The 18036-nt window shown below is 39.9% G+C and overlaps 2 protein-coding genes and 1 long non-coding RNA gene across 7 annotated transcripts in view; 1 reads left to right on the top strand and 2 right to left on the bottom strand.

Moving 5' to 3' along the window:
- LOC117953819 (heterogeneous nuclear ribonucleoprotein C) overlaps window positions 1-2908 on the top strand; it is a 10802-nt gene extending 7894 nt beyond the window's left edge. For 3 of the 4 annotated variants that reach the window (XM_034887177.1, XM_034887174.1, XM_034887178.1), the window contains 3 exons: window positions 317-430; window positions 572-732; window positions 2310-2908. In XM_034887177.1, coding sequence (XP_034743068.1) covers window positions 317-430; window positions 572-732; window positions 2310-2429 — 395 coding nt within the window. In that variant the 3' untranslated portion in view covers window positions 2430-2908. The remainder of the gene's footprint in view (window positions 1-316; window positions 431-571; window positions 733-2309) is intronic. The other variant, XM_034887175.1, reaches the window with a different exon arrangement.
- A 1426-nt stretch (window positions 2909-4334) lies between these two features.
- LOC117953830 overlaps window positions 4335-18036 on the bottom strand; it is a 20735-nt gene continuing 7033 nt past the window's right edge. Inside the window, exons 2-3 of one of the 2 annotated variants that reach the window (XR_004658693.1) lie at window positions 17176-17179; window positions 4335-4350 (exon numbers count right to left, since the gene is read on the bottom strand). This is a non-coding gene — a long non-coding RNA (uncharacterized LOC117953830). Of the gene's footprint in view, window positions 4368-16521; window positions 16524-17175; window positions 17180-18036 lie in introns of both variants that reach the window. The other variant, XR_004658694.1, reaches the window with a different exon arrangement.
- Window positions 4519-13219, bottom strand: LOC117953821 (putative ferric-chelate reductase 1). Its single transcript, XM_034887180.1, has 7 exons — window positions 13106-13219; window positions 12423-12523; window positions 11535-11741; window positions 10172-10282; window positions 9616-9730; window positions 8949-9206; window positions 4519-5109 (listed from the first exon to the last, which is right to left on the bottom strand). Exons 2-7 carry the CDS (start codon window positions 12519-12521, stop codon window positions 5057-5059), a joined length of 843 nt encoding a protein of 280 aa, XP_034743071.1. The 5' UTR covers window positions 12522-12523; window positions 13106-13219; the 3' UTR covers window positions 4519-5056.

The raw sequence follows: 18036 nt of genomic DNA, 5'->3' as shown, positions 1-18036 counted from the left end.
TTTTTTTTTTTTCATAAAGTATATTTGTTATATTGCTAGGATAAATTGCACATTTTCATCTCCCGAACAATTTGACTTTGACAGGATACAAGCTAGTATTAAGCTATTTAGAAGCTACGCTAGATCAGACAATATATATAAATGACATGAGTTGTCATCGTAGTTTGATCTATTGGTCGCAGCCCTTCGCACAAACACACCATTTAAGTCGGGAATGGAGACGATTTATTTTTACTGTTTTCAAGCACTTTGTCTCCATCATACTTGACTTAAGTTGCTCGTCCGGAGGTCTTTCTAACACTTGTTTTCTCTGCAGTGAAAGTGGACGAGCTGCAGGCCATCAAGCGGGAGTTGACCCAAATCAAAAGCAAGGTGGACGACCTGCTGGATAGCCTGGAGCGCATGGAGAAGGACCACAGCAAGAAGTCAGGTAGGCAGGACACGGTGTCTCACTACTCCTATCAATCTATTCTTCTCTCTGTAAAAAGTCACAAAAAATGCACTAGTATTTGACCAGATGGGTGGCACAGAGCTTGGATTTCTCTGACTCTAACTTCTGAATTTCCGGCAGAAGCTAAGAGCGTAAAAACGGAGCCAGGCGAGGTGACTTCACCTCCGCACCCAAGCAACAAGGATGACGGGTCAAAGAGAGAGAGGGAGAGCCAGGTGATCAACGACTCGGACGAGGACGAAGAGGACGAGGGAGACCTGCTGGAGGAGGAAGAGGAAGAGGTGCACATGCCTTTGTGTTTTTTTTTCATCAAAGCTTCATTTCGTCCAACACAAGGTTTCATGATTATGAAATGACAAAACAAATCATTTTAATGTGTCTCCTCTGCTCTGGGAAATTGTGATAGGCATTTTTTAAATGCAATATATATGTAATGATTTACCAACTACTCAAAAAGCCAGGCTTGTATACATTGGCCGTTCTGATAGCAGATACTTTGTATCAGTGTGTAGGACGGCCTAAAATAAGAACATTTAGTACTGAAAATGAATACTAGACTGCAAAACCTTTACATATAAATGAACGTCTGTTACATTCACACCCATCAATGCTCACAGGGAAAGCTCTCTGTATTTCTCAGTATATCAGAGTTGTGGTGTCTGGTATGTGTGGCTGGAACGATGCTGATCCAGCTTATTTTTACTCAAAACAAGTAGTTTATTTCCTCCACAACAACGTTGTTACATGAGCAGCACACAACGCACAACTCTTATTCTGGCTCTCTGATTGGTTACGCAAGGGGCGTCAACCTCATTTTAGTTCATGGGCCACATACCCCTAATTTGATCTCAAGTGGGCCAGACTAGTGACCCACTCCAGAAAGATCAAACATTTATCTGCCACAGTGTATTTTTTTGTCAGCTTGATGTTGGGAAACGCGAGTTGCTTCTGCTACAACAGCGTTCTAATAAATAATGTTACAGACCCAGGAGAGAGGGGTAATGTTCCGGGAAAATACTTTTTGGAATAGGAAATAATTACTGTCATTTGAGAGTAATTAGTTATAATAAAGGGACACAGATGTTGTCCGTACCGTCTCTGGCTTTGTTAGGCAGCGTAATAACTTCTGAAAATAATTTCCATCTCGCAAATGTATCTGTCATCGAATACAGAAACCGGAAATAACACATGCAGCTTTTTGTCCTGTGAAGAAATGTTTTGCAATTTTGAATTCATAAAAAAACTGAACGCCACAAAAATTTGCGTTATGATGCATTGCAGCTTGCAATGAGTATAATATTACAGAAATGTACTTACTAATGCGTCATATTACTGCCTTACAGCAAAAACAAATACATATTTATATGTAATATGTAATTGCGGTACTTTTGTAATGCGTTACTTCCAACACTGTCTGGGTAACACGGTATGTCTGACGCCCCTGAGTTACACTGTATGTTGGTCTTCCTGGATCCTCGAAAACCTTGTGTTGGGGGGGGACTTTTTTGTCACAACAATAGTTGTGACAATAGTTGTTTTACTATTGGCCGATACGTTACTGGATTGTCTTTTCCTACTCCTGCCATGTTGTGCCTGTGATGTTGGTGCCTGACAGTTTCATAAGTGTTCACCCTAAGGCTACTGAAAGCAGAGGCAGAACGGAGTACACTTTAATATCTGTTAATTTATCTCAAGTAATATCGTCATTGTGATGTTCAACAACGCTGTCTCATGCTTTCCCCATTGTGCAGCCCTAGTTTACTCTCAGGCTCTTGCTATGCCCCAGTGCTGCCCTAACACGGCCTTGGCGTTTCTAACACTTCTTCACTAAATCATCTGTCACTCATTCCACCCGCAGATGAAGAGTCAAGAAAGGGAGGACGACATGGACGATGAGGAGGAGGAGGAGGAGGAGGAAGGCGAACACGTGGAAGGTGACGACGATGGCGACAGTGTCAACGGCGAAGAGGTCTTGTAGGCATGGACCGCACCGGCCACGCATGCAATATACGCACAGCTTCCATTAGGAACTCGGACTCCTGTTTTAACTCATGTTGTAGATACATAAACACACACACGCATGGTGCACACACACACACATTGTTGTCCCAAAAGCCCATTTGTGTTTGTTATTTTGACCTGTTGTCCAGTGTTGCTGTACCAGGAATAACTAGCTGTAGGTTTGGGTTTGTACTGCGTCGTTACTCATCTTCACAAGGACACGGAAACATGGACTTTTATTGTTCTCAGAGACAACAGCTCGGCGGACATGTCTTAACATGAGGACGGACACCCAGCTACAAAAGACCATTTTTAGGTTCATTGTGTTTGTATTTCCTCTCATTCGTGAGTTTGTTTGACCTTGTGTGTCTGTATGTTAATGTCCGTTTTTTTTATACTACTCAGTTTCAGTTTAACTGTAAAGAAATAAATTGCAATAAAATATTAAAATGGAAAGTGCTTTTCTGTTTTTTTTTTTTTTGTTTTCCTTAAAAACAACCGTTACAATAAAAAGGAATAAAGTGTAGTTAAAAAAAGTTTTGCCCACCAAAAGGAGCACTTCCTTCTGCATTAGAATTTAACAGGAAACCAGTGTTTTTTATTTTATAGCCCAGACATCTTTTCTGTGTTATAAGAACTATATCTAAATCTATAGATCTCATAATGTGCTAATATCACAGTGGTCAGCTGACCTATAGTTTGCTTGGACAGACCTTCCTCTACAGTGCTGTGGGGGAGGGTCTGGCTAGTCCACCCAGCATTCTGTGGATGGGAGAAAAAAAGGCTCTGTTTTATCTGCATTTCTTTAACCAATCACAATCATAGGCGGTGCCGCTGCAAAATAGCCTCGGGAAGGAACTTGTTATTATGGAATATTCAAAAGTAGTTTTAGTTGTGCAACAGAAAGCTCTGATTGGACAGATAGTCTAGCTGTCTGTCTGGATTTACCCTGCAGAGATCTGAGAAGCAGTTAACCGTAGTCCTCAGAAATCCACCGGAGTTTAAAATGGCAACACAAAGAAAGCAGAAGGCGTAGGACATCCGGTGGAATTTCTGGTGGTCCCTAAACAATCCAACGTACATATTATACAATTTTATTTTTGGAGAAAAGAGGTGAACAGTAAGCTCCCAACCCAAACTGTCTAACATCCATTGTTTACAGACCACAGTCCACGGTAGATATGCATCCACATAAGGTTTTCCTCTGAAATCAGATTGATTTCTGGTTATTCTGTGATCTTTTAAAGATCACCATCTTGCATCATCCATCTGCAATGCTTTCATGTTCTAATAATGCAGCGAAACAAGCTTCCCAATGAGATCCGTCTTATGTAGGAGAAATCCGAATGTCTTTAGGTTTTGGACAATCAGTTTAGTAGGTGAGATAATATTAATTGAGATAAAATAATTGTTTGCAGCCTTAGACTGTATATTAAGCTAGATGGTTGGTTATGGTTATTATGCCAGAAAGTGTAATTCACCATGTGGAGAAAAAGCTGTCTGTTTCCATAAACATTTGTATGTGCATTTTGAAGTACAATCACTTTTTCACACAGGGCCATGATGGTTAGGATTTTTTTTTACCTTTAGTAATAAACACCTTCATTTACAAATTGCATTTTGTGTTTACTTGTGTTGTCCTTGACTATTGTTTAAATTGGTTTGATGTTCCAAAACACTTAAGTGTGACAAACATGCAAAGGAACAGGAAATGAGGAAGGGGGCAAACACTTTTTTTCACCACTGTATCTCACACATCCTCCCAGACCAGGCATCAGACAACATCCACATAAATTTTGCATATTCATAATGTTCATTTGCACATTCATAATGTTCATTAAATCTTTAACTAACACATGGTTGTAGCGTGGTCCATGCTAGTGAACTTAGCTTCTAAACTCTTTGATTTAGCAAGCTGGTTTGCAATCTACAACCATGCGTAACGTCAAGTTGTGACAAAACAACGCTAGTGTATTTACTCTAATTCGTATTTTCTTTCTTTTTTGCGACATTTTGAAAGTTCACTTAAAATTCACTTGACAATTAGAGGGAAACATGACGCTACAAACAAGGAATTTATAGTTTCAACTTTATTATTTTAAGACAGGTGGAGCTTTTTTGCTGTCCATTCACAGTCAAAGATAATTTAAAATGTCAATCATAATAACCACACTGTGGGGCTGGGTTTCCTGTGAAGGACGCTGACTGTTTTTCTGTATACTGCCAACATGTTATGTAAACAGCTAAAACTCATCAGACCAAAGTGTACAGTAAATATGCATTTGCTGAAACTGCTTGTTATACCAGATTTTAAGATTTCTTTTTTCTGTAGAAAAGTTAACCCAAGTGCCAAGAGGAATTACAAAGATGTTTTCTATAGTCCTAAACAGAAAAATTAAGCAAATAAGCCACAAAAACCATATTTCATTTTGCAAAATGCCACATGAACAGCTGGAGTTTCAGCTCAGCTACATCTCAGGTAGAAACATTGTGCAAAAGATTCTTTATAAGATACGTTTTAAAATAAGTTCCGTTAATGCTCAACACTCGACAGTTCTCGACTCCTTTGCCTTCATTGTATCAAACTGGAACTCAATATTCCTTTCAGGCTCTCAGCAGGACGTGTAGTGTGAGGACACTCAGCAGGAGCAGCATGGCTGTCAGGGGAAGAGACAAAAGAGTGTTTAATACAAATGTTGGGTAATTATAGCTCTTCCTCCTCTCCTGTTTTTTCATTAATTACGTGGTGGATCAGCACAGTGACCAAATTCAGTTTTTCTCTTTGGTACGTTTTAAGATCTCCACAGGCTCTTAAAATAAGGTCCATAATGTTGGATGTTGTCCTACACTGTTAAAATTGTCAAAAGTGAGTAGAAACAAAATGGCGGAGATACTGTCCTTCTTCTCATGTCATTACCTCTTATCTGAGGGCTGTAGAAATATAAACAGAAGGGCTGCTGCTTGGAGAAAAGTTGCCCATGACGTTGATATGTCAGGTTGGTTAAATGTGGTATTTTTTTAAGTGTGGGCACACATTACACAAATAAATTGTCTTTACAGGCTAACAGCACATAGGACGTTTTCTTTCATCACTTGCACTTGTTTCACTATGGTTATGATCAGTGATGGGAATAACGGCGTTACTTTTTTCAGTAAAGATTAATCTAATTGATTACTCTTCCCATCAGCCTGCGGTCTGCAAATCTACATAAGAAATTACTGAAATGACATGCTGCTTTTGGATGCTTATATATAGGCCTTAGTGGTCCCCTAATGCTATGTCTGAAGTATCTTTTATCTAGACCTTAGTGGTCCCCTAATACTGTATCTGAAGTCTCTTTATATAGACCTTAGTGGTCCCTAATACTGTATCTGAAGTCTCTTTTATATAAACCTTAGTGGTCCCCTAATACCGTATCTGAAGTCTCTTTATATAGATCTTAGTGGTCCCCTAATACCGTATCTGAAGTCTCTTTTATATAGACCTTAGTGGTCCCCTAATACTGTATCTGAAGTCTCTTTTAGGGGCGGCTGTGGCTCAGTGGTAGAGCGGTTGCCTGCCAATCGGAAGGTTGGTGGTTCGATCCCCGCCCCTGCATTCATTGTCGAAGTGTCCTTGGGCAAGACACTGAACCCCGAGTTGCCCCCGGTGCTGCGCATCGGAGTGTGAATGTGTGTGAATGTTTATCAGATGAGCAGGTGGCACCTTGTATGGCAGCCCCGGCCACAGTGTATGAATGTGTGTGAATGGTGAATGTTTCCTGTAGATGTAAAAGCGCTTTGAGCAGTTGTTAAGACTGGAAAAGCGCTATATAAATACAGCACATTTACATTTACATTTTATATAGACCTTAGTCGTCCCCTAATACCATATCTGAAGTCTCTTTTATATAGACCTTAGTGGTCCCCTAATACTGTATCTGAAGTCTCTTTTATACAGAACTTAGTGGTCCCCTAATACTGTGTCTGAAGTCTCTTTCCCAAAATTAAGCCTTGGTGCAGAATTAGGCTGAATCTCATTTCTCTGTCTTACCCCTTCGCCTTAGTTTTATGCGTTCAAGTGAGTAAGGGCTATCCCCAAACTCCTTTTGATCGAGGGTAGGGCTAAGGGGAAGGGCAACAAAATCCCAAGGTTACTTGAAAACGAGGGGTACCCAGAATACACCGCGTGACTGGCAACAGTGGCTGCCAGATCTACCAGAGTTCCATAAGTGTAAGTGTTTTCAGCTTAAATACTTGATTTTAAAATGAACACTGTCTTGTTTTGTGCTGATCACAGTCTTTTACATATATATTTGCACCCTTGGTCTTGATTGAATCTTAAAAAAAATTGCCAGCATGCTATGCTAACGCTAATCAAATTGCTGCCACTTTCGGGCTGAAAACCAGCAGAAGTTTCCTAAATCATGTTTTCATGTTGTAGGCATTCAATATTGTATTGGTACTGTATTATTGTAATCCTATGTAATTAATTGCTGTTCATGCACCTGTACATTGTAGTTGTGATACGGGACACTGAGAAAAGAAATGGGTTTGGAGGGAAAGATTACTGGCAACAGGCATCAGACTGTGGTTTGGAATTTCAGAATAGCTGTGGTTAATTTGTTTGTGGTCTTATGTTTTTTTTTGAGTTTATACATTTAAGGGCCTTTTAAAAGGTGGCAAGGTGGAGGCTGGGGGTGTGGCCTTGACCACTTTGCTCGTTTGAAAGCCATGATGCGCCCTTTCATGGGTTGGCCAAAGTCTCTGGGCAGACAAGAAATGCCATAGACTTGCCTTTGGGAGCAGTAAAGTCTATTAGAAGCAGTTTTCTGGTCATGGCTGAGCGTTACTGGCCAGCCTCCAACTGAGCTTGATGACGTAGATGTGACGTGAGCCTGAAAGTCTGAAAGTTTTAAGTCTTCTGGTAGCTGTGCCAAGAGAAATCTCAATGATTCTCAATCAGCAGAGACGGAGAGCGTAGGTATATGTTAGGAGATAACATAGGCACAGGCTAATTACTGCTAATTAAAATGCTAGTTAACATTAGTAATTAAACCTAAACAGCTAACGTAAGTCAAAACTGCCTGTAAGCTTCTTCTGTACTGTTTGGTAATTCCTCTTCTATTTATCTTCTATTCTATTTGAATGGACAAATAGAGTTTTTAAACACTTCACATGTAAAGTTATTCTCTGTCAAAGTGACGTTAAAATGAATGGCTAACGGCAATGCTAACGGCTAATGGAATGCTAAGAGCGGGTAACGGCTTGTTGGCAACAAAATTACTTCATAGAAGGTACCTGCACCCCTTTCGTTTCAGCCCCTCCCACTTTTGGGCCACGCTTCCTCATTTAAATACATTTTTGACATCCGTCAAATCTGAATAGAAAAGCAAATGTTATATCGAAACGGAAAAGGAGCTCTTTTTGGAGCTAGATTTGTTTCTTTCTTTGCGGGAAAATAAAATGTTTGAGAGAAAAAGTTGTGACACTGATAGCAAAAAAGCATTTTATGAGAGAAAAAAATATTTGCGAGAAAGATTTTTCATGCAAATAGCAAAAAATAATAGTATTTGAGAACAAAATCTCTCTCAAAATACTTTATTAAATTCTTTAATATAGGTTTTTTGCTATCAGTGTGAAAACGTTTTCTTCTCGCTCTCAAAACCTAAGTCTTAACTCTCGAGGATTTCGCTCTCACTGTGAAAATAATTGCATGGGCGGGGCCACGTTTCTATTGGCCAGTTGAGTGAGCACCGTCTTGTCTTGGGAGTCCATCTGAATCATTACACCATTGTCATCAGCATACAGTAGATGCGCTGCATTAGTTGAGCGCGGAGCTAGCGTTAGCTAACTAGCAGCCAGCCCACTTCTAATTAAATACCTTTTAATTATCTAAACACTTTTTAACAGTCAAACTGAAACACTGGCGGTGAGCTCCAGGTCCTGCAGCCGCAGACGGACCGTCATCAGTGGTGCTCGACCAGCGTGGAAACATTGCTAGAAAGCTGTGCTGCCGACCTCCACCTGATCTGATCGGAGCTCGGAGCGGGACAAGGAGAGCTCCAAACTGGTAGCACATCATTTATGTTCGCGAATATAATAAAGAAACAAATTTAGCTAAAATAATTTTATTTTTTTTCTTTGAGATTTTAATTTAAGTATTTCCATTTAAGCTTTTTTATTTCACATTTTGAGTTTCATATTTGATGTTTCTCTTTTCTTATTTCCATTGCGATTTTTCCAAAGATTTTAAACTTAGAAGATAAGATTTAAGTTTAAGCATTTATATTTAATGCTTTAAAATTTGACCTTTTACTTTCAACTTTTTTCAGTTTCTTTATTTAAATTCAAATATGGCATGATTTTTCCTAGTAGCGTAGTAAAAAAATATTTTTAATTTCATCTTGCTTTGTTTTGTCATTGGACTTTCAATTTCAATTATGAATAAATATATCCTCCATAGGGATTGCCCTCCAATGTGTTAAATTAGCAAATCTGTAACAGCAGTGTTTACCGTAAGGTTGGACAGCTCCACTGCTGCTGGCCGTTGTTGGTTTGACCACTGTTGTGTTGACCACTGTTGTGTTGGCCATTGTTGTGTTGACCATTGTTGTTTTGACCATTGTTGAGTTAACCAATGTTGGGCTGACCACTGTTGTGTTGACCACTGTTGTGTTGACCACTGGTGGTGCTGTGGTGGGGACGTTGCTGGCTGGGTTTGCGAGGTTCAGAAGGCCGCTGTTCAGGGAGATGTAGAAGGGGCTGAGACCATCTGAATGAAGGGGACATGAAGGGGACAGTGGGAGGTCAGACATGTCCTTAACATCAGCTCACAATATAGAAAAAAAATTTACAGTTGAAATGTTATGTCAATCAGTGCCAGTTTGAAAGAGGACGCATCAAATCTTCTCAGATCTCTGGAGGAGAAAGTTGCTAAGCTTAAAACTCTGTGACTTATTTTCAATTTTTGCCAACAGGTTGAAAACAATAACTGTTGTGGCATTTATACCAGTAATTTGGTGTCACAAATGTGTATTGGCATGGCAAGACAGAATAAAGTTATTTTTATTTATTTATGATCAACTTGTCCTCTCTTAACACTGTTTCTGTTTGTACAATAAGTAAATACTTTAAGTAATAGCCTACAATATTGCTGTGTGTGTTATTATGTGTCCTCTTACTAATAGTAATATTCCCAGTCCCGAGGACGATGGTGCTGAAGGCGTTCACGTTCTGGACGCCGAACTCACACGTGATCACATTTCTGTTTACGATGCCACGGATTTCTCTTGTTATCTAAAAAGTATGACACATAATGTGACACAAAGTAAGATATGGTAATGTAAAAAAGGAAGAAAATACAGCGAAGTTTAGCAAAGCAAATATATTACCAAAAAAAACAATAATTAACACTTTTTGTTGCCCAATTTGAGTTGGAAAATGTGTTATGTTGGTCAGATATGGTCCAGTGGTTTGTTAAGTATTTGATCAATAGGTGCAATCATGAAACTGCAGTTATTTGTATCGGAATATTTGGATTTCTTTTAATCACAAGTAAAACAAAAATTGTGCTTTAATCATCTTAAAGTGCCTTTAAGTGAATGTATTATATTTTCTGTCCATCCATTCTCCCATATAACCAATTCCAAATAACAATTTCCTTAATAAATATAAAATAAAAAATATAATTTTCTTATGCCAACATCCCTCTATATGACAGTAAATTTGAGGCCTCACCCTATCAGCTGGAGTGAGAACCCCGTTGGTGTTGTTCTGATCCATCGTCTGGAAGAAGAAGCTCCCATTGTTGGAGCTGTTTTGAGCACAGATGAAAAGCATGGTGGTACCCTGATGAAAGAAATAGGGGTTAGGATGAGATGACTTGAAGTGCATGTCTAGAAGTGAAGACAGTGACACATTCAGATGCGTCACTGTCTTTCAAGACACATTCCAACAGTCATTCAGTGTTTTGGTGAAGGCTGGAAATAAGCCAATGAAGTGATGATATCTGCTAGACACATACCTGCTGGAAAGTCATTGCACAATATGTATAGGCTGAAATACGTGCCAACCGCAACTGAATTGGAATCATGAATATTTGAATTTCAATTTCTAAACTTGAATAATTGCATTGAAAAACGGAATTTGAATTGTATAGTTTGAAATTGAATTTATTTGGTTGGAACAAAAATCCAATAAAATATGATCATCAATGAAAATTCAACTCCCTACATATCTTTACATTCAGGTCTCAAAATTCAAATTTTAAGTTACTGTGACAGACATGAACTTGAAGGATGAAGGAGGAGCAATCGAGCGCAGATCAAAAGACGTTTCCCAAAGTAAAGGATCCTTCTTTGGTAACTCTGGTCCTTCCCAAGGGGGTAAGCCTCTCCTCTCTAAGCGTAGCACGCTTGGCGCCATTTTAAAGCTACAAAGCCCCACTCACCTGCAGTTAGCATCCCATTGACTGCCATTCATTTTGGCGCCACTTCTTTAACTGTCTATGGTGGACATTTTGAAGGCAGACTAACAGGTCTTTAAGGGTCAGAATTCTAGCTGATAGACAGGTGTTCAAATACTTATTTGCAGCTGTATCATACAGATAAATAGTTTAAAAATCATACATTGTGATTTCTGAATTATTTTTTTTAGATTACGTCCCTCACAGTGGACATGCACCTACGATGACAACTTCAGACCCCTCCATGATTTCTAAGTGGGAGAACTTGCAAAATAGCAGGATGTTAAAATACTTATTTTCCCCACTGTATAAACAAAGAAGCAAGTCTGTTTGCTTTTGGTGGGACTTTTGACATGATTTACATAAACACGGATACTGTATTATGATATTTGCCTTGTATCTACATCATACTGGAAACTCAGGTTATGTATCAATAACCTGTCACACTGAATTGGCTGTTAGAGAAACATTCCTGTTGAAGGGTTTTTACATTTACATGTGTCCCTGTGTAAGTACACTGTGGAGATCTGTTTGTACAAAGTCACATTTGTCAAATAACTACCTGCTTTTAAAGGGAGATGAGATACAGGTAGACTATTTGTTCAACTTAGCAAAAAAGACTTTTTGATGCATTACCTGTGAAGCATTCACAGTGAGTCCCAGTGCGATGTATCCCACGGACTCTCCCCTGAGTTGGAAGGACATTGCAGAGCCGTTGGGTGCTACTTGGGTGCTAGAGATCACAGATGCAAACAAACAGCTGGTGTTTCCAGCTGGATCACAGTTGGCTGGTGTCTGCACACACAGTTTGCTGACTCCACAACCATTTTGAGAGATGTTCACCTGGTAGACACACACACACACACACACACACACACACACACACACACACACACACACAAACAAAAATTAGGGCCTAAATTGTTCTTACAATGGACTGATTTGCCTGTAAAGCTGATATGTGAGATACATTAGTGTACATATGTATCTGATATCTGAGAGATATTCCCTACACTGTTTGACCTTTGGGCAGTGAGAGGTAATTAAAATCATTCGGGACTTTTAGCTGATTTCTGCATTTTATTTGTTTTGATCTGTATAAATCCAGGGCATAGTGTAAATGGTCATCAATGGCTGCTCCAATTGGCAGGATGACTGAGTCCTATGACAACTGTGCTGAGTTAAACGGTCCCCTCATAGTTAATATTATTGTAAATATTATAAACAGAGTTGACCCCAACATTAACCTTTGTATAGGTTCACTTTTACATTTTTTGCCCCAAATGTTTAACTTATACAGTATATTAAATAGAAGGAATTTAAGATAGCTAGTGAGGGGTTCTCGCTACAAATGCAAGCTTCTAAAAGCAACTTTTCAGTCTATTTTGTTAATTCTACAACTCAAATTTGGAATGGTGTTTTTTTTTAAATGTCATAGATATCTGAGTACTGCGAAGTAAAGGTTGATCAGGTATTGGGGTGGTTTACAGTACACTGAGAGGATTAAAGTGAAAGAAATCCAACCTGTGTATTATTGGAAAATGACAAGTTAGGAATTCCTTGGACACCCGAGGCCACGTAAACCCCCACTGCAGCAACCAACAGGATCCATCCTCGTTCCATTCCTTACAAAGACAGTAAATCAACAAGACATAGAGAGTTAATATTATGGGTTGGATCTGAGAGTCTTTCTCAACCGCAGACTTGCAGTTTAGTAATTTGAAATTCATTTGGAATTTGGATATTTTGGAAATCTTAATGACTTCTAGAGATAATAAAACTGTCAGACCTGATAACATCTCTGAAGTTAGAATTTATATAAACTTTATACAAACTAATTATTAATTTAAGCACAATTATAATAAAGTATTGTAATTCTGAGAAAACACATTTGGTTCGGTGAAAATATATAAAAACAGAATCTGTATTAATAGATTACAATATATATTATGAATAAACGAATGAAGAAAAAAGGAAAGAAAACCAGCTCTATCACAAATTTGATATAATGCTGATAGATAACTTTTAAAAGTGAATTCTCTTAAAAAATCACATTACAAAAGTCGATAGATAGATTTTGATCTTTCAGCAATAATGCATACTATTACTTATAATTCTTGCAATTAACCTAAATTAAACTTATTAAACTATAAAATAATGAAAATGAATAATCAACAATCCAAATGAAGTTTTCCTTAGAAACTTACTTGAACTGTAAAAGTCAAATGTTGATTTGCAGAAAAGTTCCTTTGTTCAGTGGGTTGTGGTCCGGTGTGTGTTTATGATCCCTGCGGGAATCCTTTAAGTCAGCAAACAGGGGGCGTGGCCTTCACCTGGCTGAATACATGGAAATTGTATAACCTGGAAAACCCAGCCATTTTGTTATGCTGAGCATGATTTGACCTAACAAAGCACCTGTGTTAAAGCTTACTTGATTCTCAAGTTTATTAGGGCCCAAGCACAGACGGCACCGAAGGCCCTGTCTAAACTGAAGGAATTCTTCTTTCTTTCTTTCTTGTGGCAAAGTAATCGCCTTTTTGGGGGCTTAAAATAATCAAAAACTCACCAAAATTGGCGATCGCATTAAGTCTGGTACAATTGCACCGGACAATTTTTAATTGGTCATGGTTTGGTTTGCCTCTCTTTTATTTAGCCACGCCCCCTTCCACGACTAAAGAACTGTATGATGTTGAGTCTTGTGTGAGATATCATTGAACTCAGTAGAGAGTTCCGTTTTCATTGGTGACCATTTACAGCAAAAAGTCTACGCAAATGCACGGCATCCGTCAGTGACCCCGGCGTGGGAGGGGGTTCAAGGGCCCGTCCAACGCTGCTTGCAGCTTTAATTGTAGTTGGGTTGCAGCTACTTAAATATAATCTGTGATGTTTTGGTTTACGCAAATGTAAGACTTTAATATAAAATCACAAAACATGTTTACCAATAAAGTCAAATAAAGACTTCTAAAGATATTCTATTCCAAAAATGGAAAAATCCTCAAAAAACATATTTTCACTCACTTTTGAGATATAAAAAGATGAGGTTTATTTGTATGGACACAGAAACAGAGGCAGGCATGCTTTACATAAGGTGGAGAAATGAAAGAGAATAACAAAAATGTTGATCAAACAATTCAGAATACAAAAAGATAAAAGAAATAGACCATTATAGGTCAGTTACAGTCAGACAGTTGCCCCAAGTTCCATAAAAGAAACTAAAAATGCTTCGAGAGCAGACTTTCAAATGAAGCAGAGAATGCAGAATTATGGTTTGAAGTATATTACAGCAGGTCTCTTCAACTAGTAAAGGATTAAACTGGTTGTCTATCAACGCTCTCTGCTTTTTAAAAGTACACTTCCAGAAGAAAAAGAAAGGGAAGGATTTAGTAAACTAAAAGAAATATGGAGGCCTGGTCTAAGTTGTCACGAGTTCAATCCAACGCTGATATTGTTGCAGTGTTTAGGCATTTATTTATTTTTTCAAGTCCCTTTCCCATGGGCCTATGGTTCTGTCTTTTTTGCAGCACACAGTTGTACATGTCTGTAGGTCGTTTTCTTTCATTAAGTGGAACTTGTATGTGTAAGAGAAATATGCCGTCTCTGCCCTAATAAAGAAATATTTTGGATATCTTTGAGTGATCATTCTCATTTGCAGCTGCAAACAACCACAGAATGGATTTTGCTTAGGAATCATTCCATGGTTTACTTCAGCACATTAGATTAGTTTGTATTGTATAGAGATCTGTAAAAAACTGGTATTATACGGGTTACCAAGATTTTCAGAAGACAAGTCCCAGATATTCCACCTGGCACTTCATAATCAGCACTCCAGCAGACATCACGCACGCAGATTATTGATCCCACAGAAAAATTGATCGCCAAGACTTTGTTGATGATGGACATAAACTGTGTTCTTTTTCCCAAATAATAGTACAAATAATATAAAAAATGTCAGTTTGGAATTTAGGAACAGATATTTGAATGATATCAATACATTACTTGGGCTAAATAAATAAATAAAGCTATTTCCGGGTCGTCTTTTCCCGGGATCTGATTCATCTAATTTTCAGGAAAACTATTAAACCCTAATTGTAACCCGTGAGTCATGTCAGCAATGGTATTCAACCAAGATGTTCCATACACAGCTAAAACCCGTCAGACCATAAGTAACTAAATAAGTAAATAAATAACCATAAGCTGCCAAGTACATTGTGAAAAAACATCAAAACATCGTTTGTTTTGACTTTTTTTAAACTCAACAATCCATCCGTGTGAAATCACTATGATGTCACTGAAAATAGTCATCAGTCAACATAAAAATGTACAAAAATATAAACATTAGCAAAAAAAGTTGTAAAAAACAAATGATGAGAGTCCATGGTTGTATTATGTGTGTTTGTGTTTAGAGTATTGTTCAATCTGGATCTGTGATACTTCAGTATTTTCCTCCTTTTTCTGAAACAGGATGGCATTCACAATGCTTCCTGTTTCTGAAACATCATGATAGACTGGCTAGGTTTGTTGTAGCGCTTCTAAGAAAATCCTTAGCTCTTTTCTAGTGTGTGGTTGTTTAAAGGTTAGGTAGGGGATTCTGGTCCTTTGGTTTTATGTTGGCAGTCTCAAGAAACCACCGCAGCAATAATCTGGTCACAGAAGTCAGCAGCAGTGATGTTGGAGTTCTCTGTTGGCGTCCGGTCACATTAGCCTGGGTTCCTTTTAGCACTCTGGGCTGTTGATCTTATGCAGTATGAACATGGATCCATGTGGGGCGTCCTTTACACTCCACTGCAGTGTTTGTGCTCAGCAGTACTTGGAATGAACCTGTCCAACCTGGACCTGGATTCCTTGGACCGACAAAGTCATCAGGCTGAAGGTCACTGTCAGCAGGAGCAGTCTGGGCTGTGATCACCTGCGAATGAAGGGCTTTGACAGACTGACATATTGCTTTGCAAAAGTCATATTAGTGTGGGGGAAAGGGGGGCAATAGGAGTTTTCCATTTCTCATGAGGGAGAAAACTTTCTTCCATTACCTGTTTTCTCCAAAGTCGTTAAGACAATGGGCAAAGGCATCAGTTCATAACAAAATAAATGATCCCAAAAATCATCAGTCCATTGACTATATACAGTATATATATATATATACCAATGTCACCAATATCACCACTTACAAAAGCATATATTAAAAAACACTGCAAACTTCTCCTCCCGGGAATCAAACTTTACCGGGCGGATCGCGTTCTGGAGCTCGCGGGGAAAACAAAGGGAGGCGGACTCTATATAAACGAAGGTTGTTGTACAGATGTCACAGTTCTGGAAAAATCATGCAGCCCCCACTTAGAGTCACTTTTCATAAACTGCAAACCATTTTATTCACCGCGGGAGTTCTCCTCGTTCATTCTGGTCGCCGTTTACATCCCACCTCAGGCCTGTGTTAGTGAGGCGTTACTGCACCTGGCCGACCAGATTACTAACGTGGAGAAAAAAACATCCTGATTCCCTGCTCATTCTTCTTGGGGACTTCAACCAAGCAAACCTCAGCCACAAACTCCCAAAGTATAGGCAGCATATTAAGTGTCCCACCAGGGACACTAATATACTGGACCACTGCTATACTACATTAAAGGACTCCTATCCCTCTGTCCCACGTGCAGCCTTGGGACTCTCTGATCACTGTCTGGTTCATCTTGTTTCCGACATACAGGCAAAAACTAAAATCTGTTAAAACTGTTGTAAAGAGGGTGAAAAGATGGACCAACGCGTCAAAGCTGGATTTACAGGCCTGCTTTGACTCTACTGATTGGAGTGTTTTTGAGGCTGCAGCCAATGATCTGGACCAACTAACTGACACTGTGACATCTTACATCAGCTTTTGTGCAGCCACTGATCTGGACCAACTAACTGACACTGTGACATCTTACATCAGCTTTTGTGGGGACATGTGTGTGCCGACAAAAACCTTCTGCACATACAACAACCAAAAACCCTGGTTCACAGCAAGACTCAGGCAGCTCCGCCAGTCAAAAGAGGAGGCCTTCAGAAGTGGGGACAGAGTCCTGTATAACCAGGCCAGGAACACACTGACCAAAGAGATCAAAGCAGCTAAGAGGAGCTATGCTAAAAAGCTGGAAAACAGCTTTTCAAACAACGATCCTCGGTCAGTGTGGAGAGGCCTGGAGACTCTCACTAACTACAGGAGACCATCCCCCAACACTGCTGGTTCTCAACGACTGGCTGACTAGCTGAACAGCTTCTACTGTAGGTTTGAAAAGACCACAGTCACACCCCTCCCCCACACAAACTCACCTACTTACATTTCAATCGGTCACCTCCGCCCACCTGTACACTGTCAACTACCCCCCTCTGACCCCTCACCTGCACTCACGATCTGTGAAGTGGATGTGCGCCAGCTCTTCCAGAGGCAGAAGACCAGAAAGGCTCCTGGCCCAGACGGTGTGTCACCATCCTGCCTGAAAATCTGTGCAGTCCAGCTGGCCCCCATCTTCACTCAGATCTTCAACAGATCTCTGGAGCTATCTGACGTTCCCTCCTGCTTCAAGCGCTCAACAATCATCCCAGTTCCCAAAAAAACCTCCATCTCTGGACTAAATGACTACAGGCCTGTCGCCCTGACATCTGTAGTCATGAAGTCCTTTGAAAGACTGGTGTTGGCCCACCTGAAGGACATCCCATTCCCCTTGCTGGACGCCCTGCAGTTTGAATACAGGGCTAAAGGGTCGGTGGATGATGCAGTCAACTTGGGACTGCATTACATCCTGCAACACCTCGACTCCCCAGGGGCTTATGCAAAGATCCTGTTTGTGGACTTCAGCTCGGCGTTCAACACCATCATCCCGGACATCCTCAGCAACAAACTCTCCCAGCTCACTGTGCCAGCCTCCACATGTCAGTGGGTCACAAACTTTCTGACTGACAGGAAGCAGCAGGTGAGGCTGGGGAACATTACATCCAGCACACGACTATTAGCACTGGCGCCCCCCAGGGGTGTGTGTTCTCCCCACTGCTTTTCTCCCTCTACACCAATGACTGCACCTCAGGAGACCCATCTGTTATGGCGTTTTTCCACTGCTGGTAACAGCTTGCCTCGGCTCGCCTCGGCCCGCCTCGGCTCGCCTCGGCCCAT

The sequence above is a fragment of the Etheostoma cragini genome, chromosome 12, assembly GCF_013103735.1.
Source record: "Etheostoma cragini isolate CJK2018 chromosome 12, CSU_Ecrag_1.0, whole genome shotgun sequence".
Classification (NCBI taxonomy): domain Eukaryota; kingdom Metazoa; phylum Chordata; class Actinopteri; order Perciformes; family Percidae; genus Etheostoma; species Etheostoma cragini.
Note: the sequence above shows the minus strand (reverse complement) of the source record. Positions and strands in the feature narration are given on the sequence as shown.

Coding starts and splice junctions, on each gene's coding strand:
- LOC117953821 (XM_034887180.1), bottom strand. CDS start 12,521: ATGGAACGAGGATGGATCCTGTTGGTTGCTGCAGTGGGGGTTTACGTG. Junction 10,283..11,534: donor TCACTGTGAATGCTTCACAG/GTAATGCATCAA, acceptor TTCTTTCATCAG/GGTACCACCATGCTTTTCAT. Junction 9,207..9,615: donor GACTGGGAATATTACTATTA/GTAAGAGGACAC, acceptor CCCTTCATTCAG/ATGGTCTCAGCCCCTTCTAC.